The following is a 27,899-nucleotide window of genomic DNA, read 5'->3' as shown; positions in this document are numbered from 1 at the left end:
AGATGTTATGTGATGCACATATATCTCCACTCGGTGTCATCATAATGTGTTTGAGCAGTAAACATCTCTCCTACACAAAGAGGCATGTCAGAAACCAGCAACAGTGAGTATGGCTGCATTCTGGGCATTTGAAGACCAATACATTATGAATCAAGAGACATCTTCAGGAACAAACTCAAAGGTGAGCTTCAAACACACAGCATTTTGCTGTTCTACCATGCCTCCCAAAAGTTGATGCCAACAAAAGCAAGTTATACAACCAGGAAGATCATATTCAAATTTAATGGTTCTTTCTTTTACTTAGCTGAACAATGAATACTTTAGCAGCAGTGGTGCCTTGGCACATGTCTCTTTCCCCCCAGAGAATTAAAAATATATTTGTACATATGAACACAGACCCTTTCCAGACAAAGAGCCCAGCACAGAGGATGGGGCAGAGATAGAAGGGTGGTTTGTGAGCGCTTAAAGTGGCAAACAGGCAGGTGCAAGTCAGACCCCTTAAGCACAATACCTGCTTAGAACAATAGCACAGGGCAAAAATAGAAGGCAGAAGCAATTTTCTGCCTTCATAACATTTCCACTTGTTTTGAAATGGGGACCAGAAAAGTGAGATCATAGCAAAGAGCCACTGGAGAGCAAACTGCTGATCCAAAAAAAAAAAAAAAAAAGGACTATAAAAGAGGGAAGGGAGAGCTTCTCACTGGTACCCATAATTGACCCCATCTGAGTTTGCTTGGAAAATAGCCCCTTTTGCCCATGATTTCTAAGCACTGGAGACAGATGATCCACAAAAATCTTAAAATAAACATATTCCATTTGCTGTGCTGCAATTGGAGGGCCGGATTGACACTTTCAGTGTTACCAGCTCACTCTTCACCGGATGGAGCTTAAAACACTGTTTCTTTGCCATCCAGTTTTCTCCCATAAGCCACTCCACCCATTCCCCAATTTTGTTGTAACAGTTTTCCTGTGGAGAGGAGAATATGCAACTCCTCCCATACAAACAGAAACTAAGGATTTATACCCCAACACAAGCCGGTCTAGGAACTGAGCTGTGCTGGGCGAAAGTGCAAGTAGTGGGTGAAACAGACAAGCAAGAAATCATCAAACCCCAAACCACCTTCGATGCTAGCAAAGCAATTTCTTCAGGCCTCATTGTATCCTTGTGCAATCTAAGTCTGAAGTTGTAGATTCTTCCAGTGCTAAAACTGCCAGTTCTCATGCTGCTTTCCTCAACTAGTCTGAGATTCAGACATGCATTGCGAAAAGCACACAGAACGTAATGCAAGAATAGCTATGACTCAGAGAATATTTCTTACTCCCAGAGCATACACTAAAAAGCAAGCCAGCGCTCTCTAATGTGCTTGCTCTCTGCAATGGAAGCACTGGACTCCGCCACCCCTATGTCATGTTTTAAATGTCCTTGTGCCTCTTGCTTGCAGCTTGCTTCATGTGAAGAAATCCAACATAATCATATCCGCATTTGTTAGCTCCTCCTCCTCCTTCCCTTTCTTCTTGAGTGCTTCCTGATTTTTCTCAATATGTTAATGCCTAGTGGTTGGGTTTTCAACTTCTTTGACATTACAACTCAAACATAATTAAAAGGTGGCATGTGCAAACACTAAATAGGATGAAAGCAGATCCTTCGGATCCTTCCAAACCAATAGATCGAAAGGCAGGATTGGGGTGAGGCAGAGAAGTTCCATGCAGAGCTATGATGAAAGTGATCTAGAACTACACACTTCCAAAAAGAAATCTGGGAAAGTGATCAGGATGCTCTCTAACTGGTGAACTGGCCAGGCAGCCAATAGGAACACTCCACAGAGGTCTTACAACACAAGGTGGGCTTTATGCTGGTGATGATCATTTGTTTCTTTTTCTTCCCTCACCAAAGTTTGGGTTTCTCCCCTTTGGAAGCAGGGTAGTCCCCTTCCTGGTAACAGAGAGAAGCTTGCTTAGGTCACTCGATAGGTGGAGGTGTTCTTGGGCTCTGTACTGGGTACACACCAGTCATCTGCCTCCTGGATGGTCTGATAGTGACGCCATGCTGACTTGTTGTACACTGGAAGTCTTTCCACAGAGTCTGTTGACAAGGCCTAGAAAGATTTAACACAGATTAGGACGCACTTTTGACAAGATCACATGCAGTAACCCACCTGGTATCATTGGCAGATTCTCTGCTTTTATTTTTATATACAGGTAGTTCTCGACTTAAGACCATTCCTTCAGCAACCATTCAAAGTTACGAATGTGCTGAAAAAAGTGACTTATGACTGGTGCCTAAAGTTACTGCTGTTGCAGCACCCCCACTGTCTCATGACCAAAATTCAGGTGCTTGGCAGCCCACACGCACTTACAATCACAAGAGTGCTTCAACTCCCCCCACCCACCTATCTCCCTCCCAATCTATGCCCTCTTGGCTCCCTGTCACCCTGTGCTCCACCGCCCCAGCTGATCTTCGCCATCTTCTTGCCCCAAAAAGCCCCTTCGCAAAAAGCTCTTGGGCAGAGCTGGGCTGGGCATTCGCTTTGCACTGCAGGAAAAAAAAAAGGCCAAAACCCAGCTCATGTCACATGATGTCACATGATGTAGTCACATGACGTTACCACCACATTGCTTAGCAATGGAAATTCCAGTCCCAACTGTGATCGTAAGTTGAGGACTACCTCTAAGGCAAATGGCCTCAGGAATGTGAGGCAGAATGAGCAGGAGGAAGAATTCAGACTACTGGCTTGAGTAAGTTATTCTGATACCCACACTACTGAATAACATGGAGTTGATCTTTGGAATTGATAACATTCCTAATCTTTGTGTGGAAATCCAGAAAAGTTGTACCTCTATAAACCCATATTTACTGAGATATGCCAAAGAAACATTTTGCTAATTTAGTCTCCATGGGACTGGGAATATGAGCAGGAAATGAGGAAGACACCAACTCACTTTCAAATAGATGACAGCATCTGTCCCAAATCCCTCCATAGAGAACAGCTGAAGATCACCTTGGAAATACTTGGCATAGAGTCTGGAGATAGGTAGTCCATAGCCAAACCCGGCCTTGTTTTTGCAGGAAGAAAATAAACATGGGTTACCAGTTGTACATAACATTACATTGCTGAGCATGCTTGTTACTTGTCCATCTATAAGAACCTCTGGAGAATTAGTTCTGTACATTCTCTCTCATGAGACCTGTTATGTATCCCTAACTTCACTGCCACGAAGCACACTGAGAGCCAAAAGAGAAGTGACAATTGGTGATTCACTACCCCAAACACACACACACACACACTAATATAAAGAAGTGAGGGGGACAGGGGATTCCAACTTTGATTTGAGCAATGGTACTGGGAAAGGAGGTGGTTAGTCCTTCCTCTTCCCTGCCAATTTCCTGTTGTAAATTGGTTCCCAAACTTAATTCTAGTCTTGCCAAAGAGAAAAACTAATTTTCTTTTCCCTCACAATGTTGTAGGTTCTGGGACAATTCAGAACATGAAAATGGCATGAAAAAAAAAAAAGAGCTAATGATCCCCACCTGCCCCACATGGGCTGTTCTAATCAGCATTTCATACATTAATATATTAACGTTTTAACTGTTACATAAGTGAAATGCTGCACTTGTGGAATATTTTACTGTGGCTTTTTTCCACATACTGTCCTCAGCATTTCTGGGAGCAACAACAGTAGACAGTGGAAGACAATTAGAAATAAGCAAATAACATTTGAATTTTTCTTTCCTTACTGTCTTATTGTCTTAAGATCAGAACATTTAAAGTGATCCCCACTTTATCCCTTTGATGATCTTTCATATCTTAATTCCATTTCTGCAGTGATCTCTCTTAAGATTGATGAAGCACAGATTCCTAGATGTCACTTTTCCTCTTTGTCTACAAAGGCACATGTCAAGGCAACATTTATATTTAAAAAGCCAAGCTGTCTGAAGCCACCTGCCATGAGCTTTCCCTCCCAAGAGTTTTAAGACTGACTGCAATTTTAATTGGCTTCATATCCACAACTCTGGCACGCTTTATAACACATACCAGGGGTGTCCCCCCAGTGCCCAGCTCTGGTTTGGGTGCCGTGGAATATAAATAGCTGAAGAGTCGTTCAATCTTGCGGAGAGGAACCCCACCGCCTCGGTCACTCATCTGCTCCGCAACAGAAGAATAGATCAAAGAACAGAGAGAGATAGAAATTCAGTAGGGATGGAATGTAGGTAGGGAAGTCATGCCCCCTTATTTTCAGAGACCAGACCTTCATTTGAAGAGCTGGCAGTCCTAACTGGCTTTAGCCGGCCTTGAAAAACTAAGCATGGTGGAACTCAGTAGGATGGCAGACCATCAGGAAATATCCAGACTGTAGGCCAAATTGAGAAGTAAAAAAAAAAAAAAAATCCCAGAAGAAGACAGTGTCAAACTATTGAATATTGCTGCCAAGAAAATCTCATTAATGTGTCCATGAAATCCCCAGGTGTCTGGTTTGACTCCATGGATACTTTATATTTAAAAGAGATAACTAACTGAAGTCCAGTTAAAGATAAACTACCAAAAGGAAAAAGAGCCAGGGCTGAACACGTCTTCCACCCCAATAAGCAGGCAAACAGGCCACACGGTCACATTCTAGGATGAAATGTTTTGCATTCCTATTTAAATTATAATAATTATTTCTAAATTTGCATTTCTACATCTAATTACTTATGAAAATTTTGTGTGAATTGATTTTCTCCTTTATTCTCTTCTTTGACAATACTGAAGTAACTAAAATATCCTGATATCATGAACAATCCAAGATAGGACAAGTTGAACAGAAACTAGAATGAAGAGTCACTGTGATGTAGTGGTCAGAGTAGCAGCTTAGGACTGGCCTGACCCAGGTCCAACCCCCGTCATCAACTTGTTGCTGATAACTTATATCATTCAGCCTGCCCAACCACAGAAGCCTGCAATATTCATTCCTTCACATATACATACTATCCAGCTGTATGTATTTATTACATTTATATCCTGGTTTTCCTCTAAGACAGCTTTTCCCAACCTGGGCATCTTCCAGATATGTGGACTCCCAGAATTCTTAGCAGTGGCTTCACTGGTTGGGAAATTCTGGAGATGAAATTGACACATCTGGAGGATACCTCTGTTGGGAAGGCAGCTTACTTAGGAAGACAGTTCAAGGCAGCATTTATGGTTCTTTCTCCTCTGCTCCAGTTTATCCTCACAATCATGCTGTAATATAAGTTATGTTGAGAAACAGTAACTGGGTCAAGGTCACCCAGGGTTTGTGGCTGGGTAGAGATCTGTATCTGGACTCTCCTAGTGTTAGTCCATTACTTCTAACCATTGCATCAAGGCCACCTTGGCTCTTCTGGTGCAAATCTGATCTGTCTTTCCACATCCTATATCCTGCCCCAAAAACTCATTATATAAATCCATGCAAAAAGCTAAAGCTCAACCCAAGGACAAATCATATCAACCTAGCAGAGATTCTACTTAGAGGCCTTCTGCCTTGCTATTCCATATGGCCAGGATGAATACATGAGTCAATAGATATATTTCTGTTCCCATTCCTTTAGTAAATGCTGTGGAGAGAAGTGGATGTGAGTAGTGGGGAAGCCTTCTTCTCCCAGAAATTTGGACTCTGAATATGAAACCAGGGATTGTAAGAAAACTATGAATCAGTGTGATTCTTTTACTGCCTAGCAAACCACAAGTAGCTGCAGTGCTACCTAGCATTTTCACCTACTGCCTTCTTCTACCAGTTCACTCACCCTGATGGAGAGATCCTCCTGGCCCAACGCCACCATCACTTTGATGGGTGGCAATGTGGGGCTGGATTCATGGCTTTCTACAGTAGCCCTCATGGCATTCTGGAAGACAACAGGAGAAAAAGAGAAATATATAACAATGGTTTAAATAAATATCCTTATCGTAGCAAGGTCCCCTATACTTATTATTTGGAATTATGAATTTAAAAAACTGGAAGAGAGCACAGAAATCATTTGGACCAAGCCTGCAATACAGGCTAGAAGTATAGCAAGCATCTCTTTTAAGCCTCTGCTTAAATACCTCCAGTAAAGGCTGATCTCTTCTAAAATAGTCCCTGGCCAGATCCAGACACAGATTGTGGTCTGGTTATGGCTTAGTGCTATATGTAAAGCCATCCTCTGTTTCACTGTCAAAGAAATCTTGCTGTCAGGAACTCTCAACGCTTAACCAACATCTATCTCCTTCCAATTTCCCATTATATTCCATTGGCTTCTTTGTTGTTGTTTCAATCATTCAGCATTCTATGGTCACTGGGCACATCCAATCCTTAGTAAGATGCTTTCATGGTAACCTCCCACTTATGATTTCTTTCTCAAAGGCTTTATTTGTATTTCTTCAAAGTATGAGAGTCCCCGAGTGTGCTGCTCTCCCTCCTTGTGCATGGATACTGATTTTTGGCTTCCTAAGGATCAGCACTCAGTGAACACTCCATTAGAAGGAACAGGAGAGCTGGTGAATGAAGCAGAATGTTGCCTTTGGCTTAATTAACTAGTCAAAGATTCCATCTCAACATCCTATGGGCAATGGATGACAAGCTTTAAAGCATTTCTTCTGTGGCTACTGGAACACAGGTTTACTAGCCCTGGAGCATTTAACAGATGTTGCAAATCCCCCAAATATAAAAGGTGACTGCCAGAGGCTGACCAAACACAATGGTTATCTCCTATGTCTGCAGAAAAATGACTTCTTGCTTAAGTATTATAATATAGTATAAATTATTGTATTATATAAATTATTATATTATAGCCCACTTTTCTGCTTTGATCAGCACAAAATTCAATACCAATACACACACACACACACACACAATTCCCCAGAACTTCCACATCCTGGGAGTCACACTGGCCATCAGATTAAAACTGACCAGGGAGTGATCAGTCCATAACAAAGTCACAAAGGATTCCTTCACCTTCAGATCACCAGTTCTACCTGAATAGAAAACCAAATGCAATGGGTATCAACTACGCAAGTGGGACCATATATCAGCTGGGAGTACCTGGAATCCTGAGACACTCCCGATTGGGCAACCTCAGTGTAAAGACTGAAATTCCCCAAGGAGTTAGGGTAATTCAATGTTTTGACTGAGATACCCCAACACTGAATGGAGCAGCACTAATCTCCACCCACTCTAATGTCTGACCTCAAGTTACAGACCTGATTTCTGGCTTGAACGACAGTGCCAAAACATTCTATGGAAGCAAACTCCTGACTCTGATGGAGAATTACCTTGAACAGTTCAAAGAGCATGTGGTACAAGTGAGATGGAACGTAGACCATGTGGATGGGCTGGTTGGGTTGATTAGCTAGAAGCAGAAGAACAAAGGTAATTAAGCTGCTGTTCTGTATCTATTTTTTGTTCTTTTTGCCACTCCAGCACATGCAAAACACCCATGCTCCTTGCTGCAGCAATACAGAAGGCTGCTTTTCAGAAGTAGCATTTTCAACACAAATTTGAAGTCATAATCACATCAGTATGACTAGGTGTACTGGTCATGACCAGTTCCCTGTTCCACTGCAGTATCTTCATGCCAAAGTAAAGATGCCTCAGCCATATAACTAAGTGCAGAAAATCTCACAAGGAAGAGAGTTTCCTCAAACTTCATTAGTCCTCTGTGCCTCCCCAAGCTTTTAAACTGGCTTTTTTGATTGACCAGAAGTTCTCAAACTTCCTTTGGTCAAGTCAATCATCAGGTTTACCTAGCTTTCTGAAAAGCTATGGCTGACTTTTTACCACCTTTCCAAAGTCACTTGCTCTCAAACAGACCTTACATCCTTCTCCAACACTGAAGTTTGGTTTCCTGATTGATTAGGGTATTTCAGAACCTTTTTTGGATGATTTCATCATAAAGTTTATACATTTTGCCACCAAGTCAGGAATATCTACTTATCACATTTCCCAAGTCCTTCAGACTCTATAGTGTTCCACATCAGGGCTATTGTATTTAGGCTGCAAAACTTTGGACAACCACTAGATGGCAACAAAAAGATACAGAAAGTCTTAATGTTTTGCTGTGGATTTTTTGGAATTTTGAAGCCCAAATACAATAGTTTTTCTCCACTTGGCCTCTCCTTAGGATCATTTTCCAAGCTCAACTATATCTATGGAAGTCCAGTTCTAAAAGACTCTTCAGATCAGGCAGTTGGTATAGAAAAGAGAAAAACTTTCTCTCTCTCTCTGTGATAAAACGTAGCATATTTCTGGCATAAATGTCAAACACACATTCTACTTTGGTATACTGGAGTATTTTTTTCTTTCTTTTGAAGTGCCAATTGGGGATTGTTGGGAATTTTTATCCATACAAAGTTCAAAGACTTATCTAATCCAACAGCCTGCTCTCGAAGGTAACCAACCAGATGCATTCGGAAAGCCAACAAGCAGGTAAGTCATGAAGACAATAGCAAACCCTGATCCCATGCTGTTGCTCTAGCCACAAATACCTAATGCCTCTGATTATGAAAGCTTCATTTAGCTACTTATCAATCATTGGAACTATTGACAAATCTCACCTACATAAGCTGAACTATGCCATTTAGTTGTGAAGTTAGAGAATGATGGATTACATGACCGTCATGCCGCTTATCTATCCCCAAGAAAAAGGAGAAAGAGGTGGTGACTTGATTTGAGTTCATGGTGAAATGGACAGTGAGGTGATGTTAAGCACCAGTCAAGGATCACAGGTTGTACGAGCTTAAGAGGCAAAGCTGCTCCCTTCATCTGAAAGGCAGAGAGTAATGCTGCACAGCCCTTAACTAGTTTTCTGTCTTTCACTGTCTGGTACACATGGATTTTGAAAGAAGATGCTGGAATATTAATATTTCCCCTTGTATCTCATGCAAAATTTGTTGATCAAAACCAGAGATAATTCTGCCTTTCACAATCAGATGTCTCCAGACAATAATCCCCAGCATTCCCAGGCAGCCAGAGGAACTGAGTCAAAGCAACATAAGAAGATGCCTGCTGGTTTATTTAGGCCAGGAGCCCATTCAGCCCAGCATTCTGTGCCAGACAGTGTCCAACAGCTGCAGGCAGGAAGCTCGCAAGCATGGACAGAAGAGAGAGGTCTCTCTTCTGCTGCTGTTCCCCAACAGCTGTTATTTAAGATGTGCTGCCTTGGATGCAATTCCAACGCATCTGGAAGGTACAGATCATTACCTGTAATAACCCAATCTAATTTTATGTTCTCCTGGATCTCCCTTGCTGCAGTTCTGGGGTATCAATGAATTGCTGTTAAAAGGCAGGGCAGTCATGTCATCTGTTTTAAAAGGCAAGGCAAGGCAAGGCAAGGAAAAAAAAAAAAAGCCCAAAGGAAGGGAAATTGGGATTCTAGCAAAGCTTTAGTTGCCAAGCCACAGCAATTACTTTAGAGTTGCTGCTTATCAAAGGATCATTCAGCTACTTACTAAACCACATGTGAGGTCCTGTTTCAGAGGCTAAATTGAAGGGGAAAAAATGGAGGAGGCTAGCAATCCCTCTAAAACCTGCTGTGCAAATAAGAGGCCACAGAGCAGCCAGTCTGGATAATACCCAGCCCCACTTGGCCTGCGTGCTTCTCTACTAAACTTAACCCTCTTTTCCACTTTTATCCTGGCTCTGCAAACTCACCATTCACCTCCTGGATATCCAGGTCAGGAGATGCCAAGTAGTACTTGTCACATAACAGTTTGGCCATGTCATAAGCATCTGCAGCAAGAAGAAAACACAAAACGTTGGTTATTACAGAAACACGACATCTCTTCCTTGCTGAATTCCATAACCTGTCAACTTTGCCATAAACTGGACAAGGTCAGCAGGAGCATCTGCTTGATGAGCAGATAAAAAATTCTGCATTACTTTTATGCAAATTACTGTGATTTGTACTAAATTAAGAGAAGTTTCTGCAAGAACAGTGAAGGAGCATTCATTTATACTGCCTCCCCCCACCCCACCCCCAAATTTTCAGAGCTGTGTGCGTTCTCCTTCCTTCTTAATCCATATTTCCTTCTGAATTCTATTGAAGAACCACCTAACTCAATCAGGAAGGGCTATGAAAGAACAGCCTAAGTGGGTCAGAAGACTACTAGAACAAGAACTTTTCCTTTTCGTCCTAACCCCATGCAGTAACAGGAAATCCAGCTTCATTGCCTGTCCTTCTACAAAGAAAGGACCATATTATGGTCTTCCTATATTACCATGATACAGAAGCTTGCAATCCTTTTTGAGCAGAGATTTACACTCCCCGAAAAAAGCAGGGGGGAGATAAAGAAGTGAAAAAAAGCCTAAACTGTTATTTAAATTGTATTTTAAAACTTACAATTTAGCAGTAACTATTGGAAAACCCTGGTGGCGATACAGAAGGCTTTATAAAGACCACATATGCCTTGGGTATACAGTACAAGGAACTGTAAGTTCCTCCAAGTTTCCACTGTAAGATAAGCTGTGAGAAATTGTACCACAAATCTGTTTCAACTTTTGTTTTCAATACTGGCTAATCCGGTACTACAAGAAGCCAATGAGAAGAGTCTAGCTGCAATAATCCTTTATACCTGGAGGACCCATTTTCTTAGACATTGCCTGGGTTACCTATTATACTAAATCATGGCTTGTTTAATCATGATTTACTGAATAAACAGCAATTAGGTGGCTTTCCACAACACACTAACCTAAAACCAAACTACCCACATTACGACATAGCATAACACATAAACCCAACCACTGCTTCTTCTGTGAATTTATCAAATTGCCTTTTCAAGCCTTCTAAACCAAAAGTCATCAACACATCTTATGCTTATCCAGGATAGGCAACTCATGGCCAGAAAGCTGCATACAGCCATCTGATACCTCTTTTGCGGCTCCCTACCTTTGGAGATTTGAGAGGAGGTAAGGAGCAAAACAGATTTCTTAAGATTTCCAGAGGGGAAAAGAGATGCTGCTGCACAGACAGGAATCATGGAGGAACATTTACCTCTGACTACGTCTGAAACGTTGCAGTGTGGATCAATGCTGCCAATGTGCTTGGGGTGGGCTGGATTGGTGCTGCCATCAAAAATCAAGGCTGCAGAGAAAGGAAGATGCAAATGAAGGGAGACAGGGCATGATATGACCACAGTAGGCCAGGGTGGAGCATCAGATCATGCTGCCTATCAAGACTCTAATTGAGAATTCATCCCCTTAATGCTAAAACCAAGAGGAAGGGAGAAGAAAAGAAGAAGAAAACAGATCTGAGGGAATTAAGATAACTCACTGTGTTGGTTGAGCAGCATCCGGATAGAAATACGGCTAAGATAGAAACGATCAAGGAAGTACTGGATGTTTTGGTTGGAAACCGGGTCATCACCATAAGCCTCCCTATATTCAATTACACCCTGTGCCATGGTAGGGACCACATCATTATGACGGTTGCGGATTGTGACCAGGGCATTGGTGAACCTGGAGTGAGACAGCAGCATGAAACCTAACTTTCCACCTGTTCTATGTCCAAAAGATACACTTAGACTTCATGACTTATTCTTTAATAGGGTACATGCAGAAATCACCCGAGGATGATTCAGGTATGATCAAGCTTACCCCAAACAGTCTTATCTAGCCTGACATTTTCCAAGTGTCTTGCACCTTCAGGTCCCCAAACTCCTAACTCCTAACCAATGAAGGTCATTCAGCCTGTAATTTGTGATTTGCAGTAATAAGATATTTGGAAGATGCCAGACTGGAAATGTTTCTCTAAGCTCAACTTCAAAACAAAGAGTTCTAATGATGCATTTGTGCACATCTCAAGAGGCCTCCGAATTCAAACTCACTGTCCCAATATTCTTTGGTCCTCTGGATCCTTGTCGAGGAACACCATAATATCCAGCAAGCTCTGCACATACCTGGTAGAAGGAAGACGTGGGGAGGGGGAGAGAGAGAGAAAGAAAGAGAGATATTTATTATACAAGAGCAACATGTTTTTATTCTGACTCTGTTAGGGCATAATTGATAACAGAAAAGCAGTGCATCATTTAAAACAAAACCATTACAATGATTCACTTGCCCAAAGATAGTTTAGTAAAATAAGTGAGCACAAGGCTGCAGTAATCTTTGGTATAGTAGAATCTAATTCTAAACAGATGTGCTGTTAGTCGATTACACTTGCATGTGCATAAAACATGCATTTATTTATTTGTTTAGCATATTTATATAGCATATAAAACACGCCTTCCATATGTGTTGGGTATAAGTTTTCCTCATCTCAGCCAGGATGGCTATTGAAGATGATTTTATTTATTTGTTTGTTTATATTTCAAATGTGTCACCCATCTCACTGATGTAAGTTATCAGGTCAGAAGTAGCAACATAAAATAGCAGTTCCACAAAAAGGCTGTTTTCTTTGTATTTTGATGAAGGACGCATAAGTGTATTTCAATGAGGACCATCTTAAGCACGGTGTTTTCTTGTGCATGGATGATTAGAAAGAGGTCTCTGAAGACACCCAGTGCAAGTTCTTGTTTTAAAAGTAAATACTTGAAATACTTAAAGCAAAACATTAATTGGATCTTAAAATAAAAGTTGAAAGTAAATGTAACTATGTGTAATTCTTAGAAGGGGGAACCATTTTAAACAATTGGGAGACAGCAAGGACTGCTGGAAATGGGGAGGAGAGGAGAGAAAACTGTCTTTCTGTGGATATTCTTTAGGAATTTTTGGTCTTCTTTAGTAGACCAATTATTTTTAACACATTCTGGACAAACACCTTATCTCTTCTATCTACAGTCTTTGGTGGCTATAATAAATCAAAATAATAATAATAAAATCAAGTTCATTTCACAATTACACATTGTTACAAAATGAAACCATTTTCTATCTATGACAGATTGGAATGTCTTGGAAAAAATCAGATTAGGATTCAGTCTTCTAGCTTCTTACTTACTAACAGTGATTTCATTTCTCCAAGTATCTCTAAATAACTAAATAAGTATATAAAAAATTAAACATTATTTGCTCTAGCTTTGGTGGATCCATACAACCCAAGAGACAATTAATTTGGATTCAATTTTATGGAGCACATATAATGGCAAGGATCTTGATTCTACAAGAACTGGTCTCCATGCAGCCCAAATGGTATTATGTACCCATAACTGGGAAGTATCAATGTAATGGTATAAAAATGCAGAAATGGTCACTGACATAGATTAGCATTTTGAAGAAGGTTAGGTAGATCCATGGATAGATCCCAATCATAGTTACACACTGCCTCCAGTATCAGAGACAATAAAAGCTCAGTTGCTATGGAACATGAGTAGGAGGAAAGTAGTACTATTCTGCGTCCTACTTTAGGACTTCCAGAGGCATCTGGCTGGCTCCTGTAAGAATGAAATGCTAGATTAGATCCAGCATGATGTTCCCAAACGAGGTTCTTATCAGCAGGTTTGGGGAAACTCAAGTTTGCAAAAGTCCAAAATAGGTAGGAGCGGAAAAAAAAAAATAGAGCAACTCCTTTGTCACCTTCCAAAACAATGTACTGGCCATACTCTATGGGTGCTGACTGCATGCTGGGTACTGATTAGAAATACACAATGGCAGAAGAAAGCTATGTATATTCCAATTCCTTCCTCACAGCTGAAACTCTACAGACAGAAGGTCAACATATCAGGGGTAAGCTAGATGGGACACTAATGGCAAGGTTGTTTGGTATAATATCATTTTCCTCCAGTAGTAATGTATGGCTTTTAGAGCTGGACCATAAAGAAGGCTGAGCGCCGAAGAATTGATGCCTTTGAACTGTGGTGCTGGAGAAGACTCTTGAGAATCCCCTGGACTGCTAGGAGGTCAAACCAGTCAATCTTAAAGGAAATCAACCCTGATTGCTCATTGGAAGGATCGATAATGAAGCTCAAGCTCAGATACTTTGGTCACCTAATGCGAAGAGAGATCTCTTTGGAGAAGACCCTGATGTTGGGAAAGATTGAAGGCAAAAGGAGAAGAGGACGGCAGAGGATGAGATGGTTAGATAGCATCACTGAAGCAATGAGCATGAAACTGAGCAAACTCAGAGAGGAAGTGAAGGACAAAAAGGCCTGGCGCAATATGGTTCATGGGGTCATGAAGAGTCGGACACGACTTAACGACTAAACAACAACAACATCATTTTCCTCTTGTAATGGATTAGTCCATTATGCAAGCCCTATTTCTCTTACTGCCCAGACTCAATTTGTTTGTAGTCTTCTGTTTCTGGTTGAGGAGATAACCTCCTTCTCCATCTTTTTCAATCAATGCTTCAAGAAGAGATGTTGCCAAATGCTTTCATCTCAACCTCTCTGTTCAGTTGTTTTACAATTTCATGACTGTCTCTGTCTTCATGACAAATTATGAAATCATCAACATAAGCCAAGTAAAAGTTCATTTGTTATGTTTAAATCTCAAGTATAGGTAGGGATCAGCCTTGCCTTCCTTAAATCCCTTTTTAAGCAACAGTTTGGTTTCTTGTTCTGTATCCTGGAAGGCTCTTTTTGTCTGCAGTTTGCACACAAGTTTCTCTTTGTCAGCTTGAATGAACCCTGGGATCTTTCTGTGTAAATGTCTTCTCCTAAGTCCCCATGTAGGAAAGCAGTCTTTACATCCATATATCACCTTCCATGCCTGCAGCTGCTTCTATGCTTGAGAGAATTCTGACTGAAGTATGTTTCACAACTAGGCTGAAGGTCTTCTCAAAGTCCTATTGATATTTCTGGGAGTATCCCTTGGTCTGTACTTGTTTTACTGAACTTTGCCATCTGCATTATGTTTGATCCTAAAGATCCACTTGCCTTTCTTGTAGCAGATAGTTCCATGGTTGCTGAATTCAGATCCTGATGCTTTAGTCTCACATCAAAGTAAGCCATATTAATTACTGTACTTTAAACCTTCCAGTGGACAGATCTAAGTTACATATCCAGCCATGAGACTTTATTCAACTCTACAGTTCAGTTTCTTTCTTTTATCTTTGGAAATATAAGCATGCACTATAGATCCAAAAATCCTAAGGTGATTTAAACTGCTTTCTGTTCAACCATAGTTTATGCCTTCTATGGCTTTGACAGGTAGCCCATTTTGAAATTAGTTAACTGTTGAAATGTTCCCATCATGTTTAATCCAGGGAACAACAACTAACATAGCTTTGCACATGTATAAAAGGGATTTCCTTCCTTCCTTCCTTCCTTCCTTCCTTCCTTCCTTCCTTCCTTCCTTCCTTCCTTCCTTCCTTCCTTCCTTCCTTCCTTCCTTCCTCCCCATTTTGTTATGATACAAAGGGAACAGATCTCTCATGAATAATCCATTTTTCTTTAAATAATAAACATCTGTCCATAAAAAATTCTGTTCCATTACCAGAATGTAAAATCTGGGGCTTTTTTCCAAATTTAATTTTTTTACATAAGCCATAAATTGTATGAATTTCTGAACATTTCATCCTTATGGCTTATCAGATATAAACAGCAAAGACACGATGCTTTATTCAAGAAAAATGATAAAAAGCCTGTTTCCTCTGTTTGACTCAATGGGAAGGGAATAAAAGTCAGCGTGGATTTTCTCATCCATTCTTGTGTTGTGCTGTGCTGCATTTCAGTGCTTGCAGTACAGTCTGAACTATGTGATTCCTGAGGACACTTATGTAAACGCACAGAACAGTGCTAATTGGTACATTTGCATTTTGCGGTTTTGAAATTTATGGCCAGTTCTTTCCTTTGTATCTGCCTGATTCGCTTTATATTCTGAGTTTTCTGTGCCAATATTCAGTACAATTTCTCCCTTTATGTTGCTTTGATAACTTTACAACCTCAAGCGGTTTTCTCTTAGAGAAATCACAATTCCCTGGGAAACTCATTCTGAAAAGTCGAGATTCCAGCAGATCCCCATCCTTGTTATTGAGCAACCCCCATCAACAAATTCAATTCCCTGTCCCTTTCTGACTGTATAAGTAGCACTCAGTAAATTGGAGTCCAAATCTGAGAACAGTTCATCCCTGACGTGCCAAGCAACTGCGTCTTTATAACCTACTTTTGATTACAATTCCAATTACAAGCTTATTTGCTTTCCATTTATCTCTATGGCTTCAACCAAAAAAATATTTGTTTTTAAATACTGGAGAAGTTGCTTCACTACTCAGCTAAATTGAGTCCGGATCAGCACCATCTCTGATGGTTCTGGCATCCTCTTTTTGTTCATTTTTGGCCCTTTGAGCACAGCCTCACCTTCTTCCTCAGCCTTTTCCTGCCTTAACTTTTTCTCCTTCCTCTGTCAGGAGAAACCGCCATCTAGTTCTCCCTCCATTTGCATCTGTAAAATGCCGGCTGGGCTCTTTTTCTTTCTGTGGGCCAAATGCTTTATGGTGTGATTTGCTTTTGCAGATAATACAGGATTTTCCTCTAGCATTGAAAAGAGAGGCTTCTGTTCATACACAGAATTTGTTCCCATTAGGGATTGCTGCTCAAGCACTCTGGATATTATCTGACCTCACTATTGCTTGTTTCAGCACATTTAAGTGTTGGGGCAGAGACATCAAAACGAAAGCAACTATAATATCATCTTGATAGTAGCAGTAGTAGTGGAGATGGTATTTTTGGTACCTTTGAGTCAGTTTTTACTCCTAATGGTTGCCTGGACTAGTCCCTGCAGTCTTCTTGACAAGCTTTCAGAAGTGATTTGCCATTGCCTCCTTCCCAGGGGTGAGAGAAAGGGACTGGCCCAAGGTTACCCAGCTGCCTTCGTGCCTAAGGCAGCACAGGAACTCGCGGTCTCCCAGTTTTTAGCCTGATGCCTTTAACCACTACACCAAACTGGGTCTTTATCTTGCAATAACTATTTTTAAATAGCCTCCTAAGATCAGGTATTCGGCTGACATAGTCTAAGTTGCCTGTGCCACCCTACATTCCTAAAGAGTTCATTCTTTCCATCAGACGCAGAGCAGAACCTATGGTTTTTGTATGGTAAATTTTAATTTGGCCCAAGCCTCTTTCACATTTCTGAATTCCCTGATATGAACAAGCATATTAGTATTTACATATCCAAAAATATGTGGACAGGCTTTCTGATTTTTGGCTTCCCAAACTTTTTTTTGCTCCTGACCTTCAAAGAGCCTTTGCATTTCTAGAAGTAGCCCTAATCCAAGGTTTTCCAGAACAACTCCATGCAATGAGGCCATTTTTTTCAACCCTGGCCTCTGAAGATAAAAAATGTCTGAGGCATGTTGTCTTTTGCAGCCTGCATCTTCATTCCCTCCCTCCCTGCCAAGGGTCAAAAGTCGTCGTCATCGTCACCACCACCACCACCACCATCATCATCGTCATCCAGCAAGCAAACAAAATTCCTAGCTTACTCTTTACTGTCTTTTTACGTTTACTCTGCCAGTCCTGGGATCTCTACACATTTATAATCCTTTCCTTCTGTTTATCAAGTAGCTCACAGCTAGTCTGGGCCCATAATCCTGTCAGAGTTTTGAATTCAGCCAGAGTCCTTATTAGAGGCTTCACCTGAATGTTAGTGGAGTGCTGAAAAGTATACTGAGAAACTAAGCTGCAGAACATCCCATTATAAATAAATATAAAATATTCATAACATAATTGCCGTAAATGGAGAGTATGGGCTTAGCTCAGCTATCCATGATACCAATGGACATTCATGGTATTTGAAGTAAAAAGTAGATTTTTTAAGCAGTACATGAGAATAGAAAAGATACATTTATCTAAACTACATTTTTTAAGAGAAGCAGAAGAGACAGAAAGAAAGATAATTGAAGTTCTCTTTTGTCTCTGAATGACAGAGACTAAATTAACCAAAAGTAGGGCAGGTGAGAAGGGTGGTTTACCAGAATAGAAAGATATGCAGAGGTATAATGCATCTGTTGGTATAAAGAAATCTTAGCTACATTTCCTTTTCATATCTCATGCCTTTATCCCTTCGGCTTACTATTTGTTATTCTTTTAATGCATCCTGCATAATGTTGTTTAGACCAAAAGGGGACTAGCATGATTGATTCATAAGTATGTAATTAAATTCAAATAATATAGGTAGCCCTTGATGTCTTTGATGATTTTTCTTGTGTTGCATTCAATACTGGTATTGTGATTCCTCCTTTGAAGGCTGGTATTTCTACGCATGTTACGATTTTGATGCAAGGATTACCTGTTCAGCACTGGAAAGTTCCTGGATGCTCAGGACTACAAAGCCCATAATTATGAATCACAGCGCCTTTGGAGGATGGAGGCTGCCGTCTCCAGCAAGGATGCCGTGCCTCCGGATCTGCAGGCTGCAAAGGATCAACAGCCAAGCTTCCCCGCAGGAAAACAAAGAGGTTTTCAAAACCCACTTAGAGTGGGGACCGGGGGCAAACAGGGAGAAGCCAGAAGAATGAACTTGACTCTCAGTTCTTTATGTGCCTTTTGATACCTCTCTCCACCACCTGCTTGTTTCCCTGACAACTGCAATGGGATGTGGCCGGGGAAGGAACAGGGAGATTCAGAGAGAAACAAACAAGCCCTCACGTGGTGCTTTCCCAAAGTAGGCCAAAGTTCATGCTGGCACCTTAAAGGGCCAGACCCGTTTTCTTTTTCCTTCTCAGCGCTAGCACAAAACTCCAGCAAGAGCACTTCCTTCAAAACAACAGTTCCTCTTAGCAAAACCGAGGAAAAAATGAAGAGGGAGAGGGAGGATGGGGAGGGAAAGGGGAAGAAAAGGGATTTAAGCCCGCCAACATCTTTCCTGGCTTCCTTCTCTTGATTTATAATTTTCTTTTCTAGAAGTGCATCTGTTTCTCTGTGTCCAGAGGGGGCCACCTCCTTTAAGCACTGACCATCAGCCAGTGTTAACAATGCACAACAGCTGCATATTGTCTGGAGGAGGCTCAAAGGCAGCTTAGTTGCACATGCCACCCACAAGATGCCCCTCTGACTGTAACATGGAGCTTTTGCTTCCTCGGTCACTCCGACTGGCGGAAGGTGCCGAATAGCCACAACCAGAGCGATGCACACAAATTCGGTGCCCGTAAGAGAGAAACTGGAAGTTTCAGCCATTCTGGTTTATTATTGCTTCCCAAGATGGCCAGGCCGTTTATGTAGGATTTATGAAAAGATGGTACACTGGCATAGGAGATAACCTCTAGTAATCCCACCCAGCTATTCTTTAGCTCTTCTGCTTAAGAAAAACAATAACTCTGCACGTCTGAACAAGTGAACCCTGCAGTCTGTAAAAGTTTATACCACAATACAGAAGTAAATTTAGGGAGAGAGGGTTGGGAGCTCCTCTGGAATTTTTCAAGCATGTTGTGTTCATTTTCACAAGTTGGTTGCCCCAGAGTGGTTTGCCATTTCACAAAATGGCAATCATGGCCACTGTGACCAACCTCAGAATGGTGAGGTTCCTCCCTGCCACCCTCTAGACTTTCCTCACAACCTCAATTTATCTTCTTTTTTTTTCTGGGCAGATGGATGGACTTTCGGACAAAGCACTTGGACTACAATTTCATGTGGTTTTCGGTAACTGTACAACTCAGAGAATTCCTATAAATTAAGTCAATGCTAATAGTTGGTACTTTCCTCTGAACAATGCCAGTTTTCAATTTAATCTTTTTCCAAAATTAAAATTATCTAAAAAATAAAAACAGGAGAACCAGCAACCTGTGTCCACTGAGTTAAATCTCTCCGTCAGGATCACCTTGCCTGTTCCTGCTTTACAGAGTGACAAGATTTTCTGGGTGTGTGGTGTATACAAATGATTGAAAGCATAGAAGCCATTTGGAATTCCTTATAAGTTGAAGGAAGAAAGTGGGGCAACTACTGTGAGGAGACAGGATGAAATGTGTTTGGTGGAGATGCTCATTTGCTGACAGAGGTTGCTCAGCCTACAACATTTAGCATACAGTATAGATAGAAAAGAATAAGGAACAGAAAAATTCTTCAGAAGAGAAATTTCTTTCTCTTCTGCAGAAAGAAATGGCGGCCTGAAGATGGCTCCGCAAAAAGTGGAGCCAGTGGCTGTGGTGCATAAGGAGCTGGTGAGTAGACCAACTCTTTGATAATTCCTCTCTGGACAAGGAGAAAACTTGACATCACCAACAAGGGCTCCGGACAGCTGCTCCTTGCAAGAAGACCACAAGACAGTGGTCTCTGGCAGGTTCAGAGCTTTGGAAGACAAGAGAATAGCCATCTTGCTCAAACCGCATTCAGCACCTTTGAAAGGACTCTGTGTTCACTAATCACTTTTGGAAATTGCTTGTTAACTGCTTTTCAGCTGTTGGAAACCTTTGGGTCAACAGGTTTGATAGCACCGGGTGAGTTTCCTTCAATCCTTAGTGAAAGAAAGTTTTAACTACAGGTTTAAGAACTGTAAAAAAATTGCGGGGGGGCGGGGAGTAAACAGCAAACAGGTGATTAAAACTTTGATTTTAGAAAGTTACAACTAGGCTAAGAGTCCACATAAATTTGAAATAAGTTTTTGGAATTAATTATAAAGAATCCTTCCTGTAGACAAATACTTTTGCTTTGGATTAAAAAAATATATAAGATAAGGCTTTAAAAGTTGGACACTAGAGGGAACTAAATATTACAATTAAAGAAGAAGAACACTCAAACTCAACTTGCAATTACAGAATAAAGCAAAATATTCTTAGACATACTGGAGGATATTTTTGAACAATCGATTCAGAACTTAATTTTAAGAGTGTCTGCCTCTATAGATAGGCTGTGTTTAAAATATGTTATAAAAGAGAAACAGGTTATATCTGACAAGATTGAGACTGATCTAAAAGTGGATTTAAAAATGAGAGGCTACAAGAATGATATGGAAAAAGGTGTTACACTGGACATACAAAAGAAACCAGCTGATGTCTTAATAATCAGAAGAGATATACAAACAATAAACCAAGAGAGTGACCTGGATAATTTTTCTATATTGGGTTTACAAAAGAGGCTTGTTAAAGTTTTGAAGAACTTTGTGAGAGGAGACAAAGAAAAAATGAAAAGAAATCAAGTTCTAGGACATTATTTGAAGGGACTAAAGATTAAGATTGTTAGAAATAAAAGGAAGGAATATAAAGTCAGTTTATTTGATCAAGGTTAAAATAGGTATGTTGTTATCTCTGGTAACTCTTAATGGACTTTTGCTGATATCAGGACTGAAATGATGATACTTTATGGATTTGTTTATAGATAAGAGATAGGATATGGGAAGAAGAGATCATTTGTATTTTAAGAGGAGGTGGCAAGTTATTAAAATTGTTTATACTTGTGAAGAAGGTGGGAAGTCACTTCTTTATATATTTCTTTATTTTTTCCTTACTATATTCTTACTTTTCTTTCTTTTCTCTTTCTCTTTCCTTTCTGTACCTTCTATTCTTTCTTTTTATTCTATCTTTTTTTAGTTTGTATGTTTTTACTGTTGTAATTATAATCTTTAATAAAATTACTATTAGAAAAGAAAAGAATGAGGAACAAGGGCAGGAACCCACCAACTCTGCACTAGCTGAACAGAGGGAGTACTCAGTACACGGTCTGGGAGAAGGTTGATTTCTTTCATGATATTGGCCAGTCGGACAGGAAGCTCTTGGCGAAGGAACATGAATGAGGTCTTCTCACAGGCATTGCTGGATCCTAAGCAAAAAAGAAACAGACACAGCAAGACATTATCAATTCTGCATCACTCAGCTAGTATTTCCCTTTCTCGAGACTCCAAAATCATTATGCACTACTGTAATTTCCCACAGGAACAAATTGTTAGAACACATGATTGTAGAGAGAAACTTGAACAAGGGGAGGGTGGAACAGTTTTAAAAGGCATGGGGGGACTACACTGAGATTCAAATATTGTTATTTATTTGATTATAGCTCAACTTTTCTCCAAGAATTCAAGGCTTATATGAGGATTTCCCTTTATCTCCATAATAACACTGTGGGGTAGGTTGGGCCAAGGAATTGATTTGTCCAAAGTCATCCAGTAAGGTTCTGTAGTTGAGAGTGGATCTAAACCTGTATCTCTTCAACACTTCAATCATTACATCACACTAGCTCTTACACTGGCTTTTGGGAATGGATGTTTTACATCTAAAGCACGTCCCTCTTATGGCTGCCACATTGTCTATGTATTTTCCATGCTCCACCAACAGCTTAATTGCTGAGTTCCTTAGTATCTGATCTATATCCTCTCCTGGGATGGAATTTCCATGAGAAAGTTTCTCAATGTTATTCCTTTCCCCTCCCCTATTTTTATATATTCATGGTTTCACAGTTAATACCAATGGAAAAATGCCAAAGCCATATATAAACTGTGCAGCTTCAAAGTTATAATTCAAGATTTTCAACTTTTTTCCACTTTTGTTATATGCAGCCAATGTAAGAGAAGTACATTCTATCTTCATTTTTAAATAACTGTTCCACTTTGAACAATGATCACAATATACTTTGAATATAATACTTTAACTATGCAAGAGCTTTTGGACAATTTTGGACAATATGTAGACAATTTTCCTTTCTGTCTTTTATTTGTTCAAGTAATTAAACAAATGTGTTAAATCAGATCACAGTTCATTCAAGTGAAATTTTTCTGTTTAAGTCTAATTCAAAATTCTGGAAAAACAACAGTGGTGATTAATCTCTGATTTCAATGCATTCCATGCTTTTTGTAAGGGTACAGAATAGCTTCTTGCTGGCTGGCATCTTTCCAAAAGTTTGTTCTGTATGTCTCCAATTGCCTCAGGATGATGGAACTCATAGACCAGCATTTCTGGAGGAGGTTGTCTGAAAAGAAAACTACTATGAGCAGGAAAAAGGAGGCAATTGGATTCAAGGACTAATCCCCTGCAAATTTGAAACCTCTTTTACCCCCCTGTAAGGGCTCAAACTTGAAATACAAGGATTAACTTACAAGCTAAACAAACTCAGCCTGTTTATTTTACAAATGTCTTAAGCGTTCAGAAAATCAGAAGCACTGGGGGGGGGGGAGCTAGTTTAATCCCACAGAAAGCAAGAACCAAGGTTATTTCCAAGGCTGAATCTTAGGGAGCGCTGTGCCTTGTTGGTACAGACCAGCCTTTGCCAACCTGCTAGTCTCCATAATTGTTGCATCAGGGCTCCTCTCATTGCCAGGCAGCAAGGCTATGCTGGCTGAGGATAAGAGGGGGCGTAGAGCCAACATTTCTAAAGGGCCGGGCAAGGCTGGTCTGTACAAACAAGGCATAAAACTGCACATTTCCTTTTAAAGCTAGCATGTAAGCAACTCATCTTGTTTTGAAGGGGAGACTATTCACTGTTGAGCCAGCACACAAATGCACACACATATATAAGCGGAGAATGACAACTAGACACAGGAGGGTATGATCAGCAACGGAACACATGAGTTGAGAGGCTTGGAACTGTGCAGGCAAATGAAACACACGTGAGGCAGTTCTCCCCACCAACTTTCTACCTGACCCCTCCACTAAAACCTACAGCAATCAGATCCCCTTACAGGCAACATATGACATGCAAATGACAACTAGAAAGAGGTGATAAGAAAGGTAATGGAATAAAGGGTGAGAGTTCACCCACTCCACAGGCCCTGTTGCATAGTTTCACCATTCAGATTCCCCAAGTTCTTTATTTAGCAACGCTGCTTGAAAGAGCCTCAGACCCATTCATCACAGTCCAGATAAAGCACTGCAGGAAAATCAAAGAGAGAGAATACGGCTTGGGGGTGGGGTGTTAGAGGAGGGCCTTCATCCCTCTGACACCCAGCTCTTCCAATCAGCACTTGTTGTCCTTCAGATCCTTCAAAGGGCACTGCAAAGCTCCCTCCTCCCAACTCGGCAGCTCAGATCCAATTTGACTGAGCGGTTTTCCTCTGCTTCTCCTCTTTGTAAGTTAAATCTTCTGTGCTCTCATTCTTTCAGCTTAGATCCCCTAATTTGCTTAAATCCCCTAATTAGATCCCCTAATTCAAGTAAACCAATGCAAAATCTGACATGAATGACAATAATTTGGCAACCGTAACTGAGTTTAAGACTTTGTGCACAGAGAAAGTGTACACAGTGGCACACTTGAAAAAGGTGTAGACCTCAACTCCCCAAATTCTTAGCAATGGCCACTGGCTGGAAATACTGAAAGCTGAATTTCACACATCTAGAGGGTGCTCAGGTTGGGAAAGACTGTTGCAGATAGTGTAGTGGTTATGGTGTAAATGTTACAGTCCACCCTCAGGCATGGAAGTCACCAGGTGACTTTCAGCCAGTCATTATCTCTCAGCCCAACTGACCTCCCAGGTTTGCTGTTGTGGGAAAAATTGGAAAGAGTGCCATAAAATATGAATGTAACCTTGAGCTCTCAGAGAAAAAGTGGGATATATATCTTAACAAATTCCCAGTTGCTCTGATCAACCTGGCTAAGGGTGAGGGATACTGAGCTGTAATTTAGCAACACCTGGAGAGCCACATCTTCCCATTCTTGGTGTATGCTTTTATTTCAAACTCTGGTGAGTTACTGGTATTAAGCATTTATAGCAACAGAACCACTGGGTTTACAATCAACTGTCCAGGAGCATGGAGCTAAATGCAACAATTCCTTACACCACATATGCTTACTACATAGAAATCCACTCCTCAAGCTTATGTAATGGGACCTACTAATTTAAACACTGCATATAGTCTTCTACAGACCTCGGAATCATGCCTATGGACTCCAGGGCTGAGGAATCTGCAGCTCTCTGGAGGCTCTTAAATTGTGACTCTCCCTAACCATTTCCTATACTGGAAGCAAACAGAAGTCCCAGGCTATCCTTTTCTGGAATAGAAAGTAGGTATGGTGGCAAAATGAGCATTAATATTTTTATTTATTAGATTTATATCCCACCTTTTGCAAGGAGCTCAAGTCAGTGTATCTATCAAGGTGAGTATCTATGTACATCAGTGTTTCTCAACCTTACTGACTTTAAGATGAGTGGACCAACTCCCAGAATTCCCTAGCCAGCATGGCTAGCTGTGGAATTCTGGGAGTTGAAATCCACTCATCTTAAAGTTGCCAAGGTTGAAAAACACTGATATACAGAGATGGAGGCACACAGTCCTTTCTAGGGGGTGTATATTTTCCTGAGATTTCAAATGGGTATGTTCATGACAGTGCATTCTATGACTTGTAGACCATAAGCCTTTATAAACACAAAGTTGACAATGAATTATGCATTAATTATGGGTTGGTTAACAGGTGGTAACTTGGAGAGGACAGAAAATACCAGGGTTGTAGGCTAAGCTGGGGAGTAAAAAAAAAAAAAAAAAAAAAATCCTGGGAAAAGACAGAGTTGAATGCAACTTGAGGGCATCTTATGAGAAGGCATAAGAGGAAGATACTTACCAGATGGTATGGAAGATGAACAATAGACTAAATTAGATGGTATATGTTAGCTTCTTGAAAGATTGAGTTAATATGTATTGGATATATTCACATATAGTGTTCCAAAATGGATTAAGCCAAGGGAGAGGACTGATCACTGAGATTTACAGCAAACTAAGAATTTAAACTTTCTGATCCCTAATCTACAGCCTATACTCTAGCTCAAAGATAAGCCAACTGGTACCCTCTGGATTTTTTTGGCTGTACTTGCCCCCAAGTACATAACGTCCAAAATATTCTGATCCCTGGCCATGCTAAATGGCAGCACCACCCAGCTTGCCTACTCTAGTCCTAAGCTGCTAGGATTCTCACCTGGAAATAGAAAACCAACTTTTGGTGATTTGAGCTGAATTTAAAGGGATGGTGTCAAGGAGAGTAAAGGATATATTCCTGCCCAAAATCCAGCAAGATTCATAAAAGGCCCTTGGCAAAATTCTTCTAAGTTATCAATTTCCTGATCTTTTTAACTGGAGATGCCCAGGAACAAACCTGGGGTCTTCTGTTTGCAACATATGTATGTGATCCAACTCCACATTAGGCCTTTTTTCCCCAACAGGTAAGAAGGGGAAGAAAGAAACTGAGCTGAAGAACATTCCTTCATAGATAGATACACCACATTTGAGAAGCCAAATTAAGAAATCATTTGGTATATTCATCCAGAGAAAGAGGTCATCACACTATTTACTTAGTTACCCTGAAGACACAGCAGAAGAAGCACATTGATCAAGAAACAATTTCTAGAGGGGGAGCTGTCACTCTAAATAGCTTATGTCCATTTAAGTTTCACATCTAACCCTACATATGTTTTAAGGAACTTTCATTTCATTACTATTCACTACCTCTTATTTCCATTTCTGTTTCTCTACAGAGCTAAACAATCTATATAAAAATCTCATCCACAAAAGATAATACTGTACGCATTTCATACAACAGGCTCCATACTATTAAATCTAATGCCACAATAAAAACACATTTTTATATTCAAACTTATTGGCAGTCATCCTATTCTATTCAGTGAGACTGCCAGTGGGAAAACATGCATAGGATCATATAACAACATGAACTTTAGAAGTCACAGGGATCTTTTTAGGTCAATCTTGATGAATAATGCTTTGATCTTGATTAGAAAAATGGAAATGGACACTCAATCCATATGAAGTAACAAAGAGGCAACTGGTTCCTCCTTTATGATTTCCAGCTGAATTCTCCCATTTTAACTTAGAGCACACAAGCAACCACCACCAGTAATAAAAACACAACACAGCTACATCCCTGCACTGGCTTTCTTACAACGCCAGTGAACTCCGTGGGGTTTAGCCTAGAGCGGGCATGTACAGGATTGCACGGAAAAGCAACTTTGTTTGAAAGTCACCGCGACTCTAAAACTCCCCAGAAGCCAATTACCTGTGAGATAAAAAGCAGGCGAGCTAATACAACGATCAAAAGTCCTCCCAGAAGGGAGGGAGGGAGGGAGGGAGGGAGGCTGTTTCGGGGCAACCACCCCAACCTATCACCCCTAAAAGCAAAAGAGCTGCCGGGGAGATCGGACAAAGGGGCTCAGTTAGGATTTCGCGTCTCGCTGGTGAGAGAAGCCAGACGGCTTCGGCCACCCTTGCCCCGACTCGGCCCCCTTCAGAAGCTCTGGACCGTCGCTCCCATCGTCCCAGTCCAGCAAGAACCAGGCTGATGGTGTGCATGGGAAAAGCGAAGGGGGGTGGTGGTGATGGCTGGACTCCACCTCCCAACATCGCCCTGCAAGTCGGCAGGGTCCCAGGGTACGCCGGGCGGGAAGGATGGGGCTTGTAGTCCAACCCATGCGAGAAGCCGGCTGCGCGGACCTCTCCCTTCATCGGCTCGCGTCCCCCTCTCCCTCTCTGGCTCCCACGCACCGAAGTCGAGGAACTGCTTCATGGAGAGCGGCGACGGGGAGAACTTGCTGAAGTGCTCGATGTACTTAGGCGCCCCGGCCAGCGCCGACTGGCCTTTCATCAGGCACCGCAAGAGACGCATCGCGGCCCCGCCAGGCCTCGACAGGCCACTTTCGGGGAGAAGGCTGGCGGCGGCGGCGGCGGCGGCCCCCTTCCCGCTACCCGGAGGCAAGCGGGCACCTCGGCTCTTCCCGAGCCCCTCCGACAGCCAGCCCACCGACTGGCGAAAGGGCTGGTAGACCCGGACCCCGGAGGATCCGCCCCTCGTCAGCTGTCGGCCAACCAGCTGCAAAGACCTCGCACTCCGACGGCTGCAGCCCAATCACTGCGGAAAAACAAGACGCTTTTAGCCAATGGGGAGAGAATACCACCACGTGGCAAGGGGAGGGGAGGAGTGCAAGCGGCTCAGGGCTTTTGAGACGCGCCTATTTAACTTCTCCGTGCCCGCAGCTTGACAATACAGTAACCTTAAATGCCACCTCGGGCCTTCGTTTCGTTTCTTTCTGAAGACGGCACTCCAGCCGTCTGGTCCAAACAGTGCTCTGTAAATCCAGTTGTTCGTTTAAGGTGCATGAACATCGCATTTTAAAAAGTAGAG

General features: G+C 41.4%; 1 protein-coding gene across 2 annotated transcripts; it reads right to left on the bottom strand.

Moving 5' to 3' along the window:
- Positions 1-263: 263 nt before the first annotated feature.
- On the bottom strand, positions 264-27,559 carry PDK2 (pyruvate dehydrogenase kinase 2). Of its 2 annotated transcripts, XM_007422516.3 has the most exons (12): positions 27,263-27,559; positions 21,467-21,608; positions 11,811-11,882; positions 11,258-11,442; positions 10,979-11,068; positions 9,640-9,717; positions 9,438-9,467; positions 7,263-7,339; positions 5,759-5,857; positions 4,035-4,142; positions 2,941-3,054; positions 264-2,096 (listed from the first exon to the last, which is right to left on the bottom strand). In XM_007422516.3, exons 1-12 carry the CDS (start codon positions 27,381-27,383, stop codon positions 1,956-1,958), a joined length of 1,257 nt encoding a protein of 418 aa, XP_007422578.1. In that variant the 5' UTR covers positions 27,384-27,559; the 3' UTR covers positions 264-1,955. The 2 variants fall into 2 exon arrangements, with proteins under 2 accessions (XP_007422578.1, XP_007422579.1); XM_007422517.3 differs by lacking the exon at positions 9,438-9,467 and having other exon boundaries at positions 27,263-27,558.
- Between the last annotated feature and the right edge of the window lie 340 nt (positions 27,560-27,899).

Source organism: Python bivittatus, unplaced genomic scaffold (assembly GCF_059951505.1).
Source record: "Python bivittatus isolate LINGU-HERP-01145 unplaced genomic scaffold, Pbiv_v1 ctg000410_np1212, whole genome shotgun sequence".
In the NCBI taxonomy this organism is placed as follows: Eukaryota; Metazoa; Chordata; class Lepidosauria; order Squamata; family Pythonidae; genus Python; species Python bivittatus.
Note: the sequence above shows the minus strand (reverse complement) of the source record. Positions and strands in the feature narration are given on the sequence as shown.

Bases quoted from the DNA above. Each gene is read 5' to 3' on its own strand.
- PDK2 (XM_007422516.3), bottom strand. From the start codon at position 27,383: ATGCGTCTCTTGCGGTGCCTGATGAAAGGCCAGTCGGCGCTGGCCGGG. The intron at 4,143-5,758 runs GTGAGTGAACTG...GTTGCGGAGCAG, and splicing joins AGGAGGATCTCTCCATCAGG to ATGAGTGACCGAGGCGGTGG. The intron at 2,097-2,940 runs GTGAGTTGGTGT...AAATCTTTCTAG, and splicing joins ATGCTGTCATCTATTTGAAA to GCCTTGTCAACAGACTCTGT.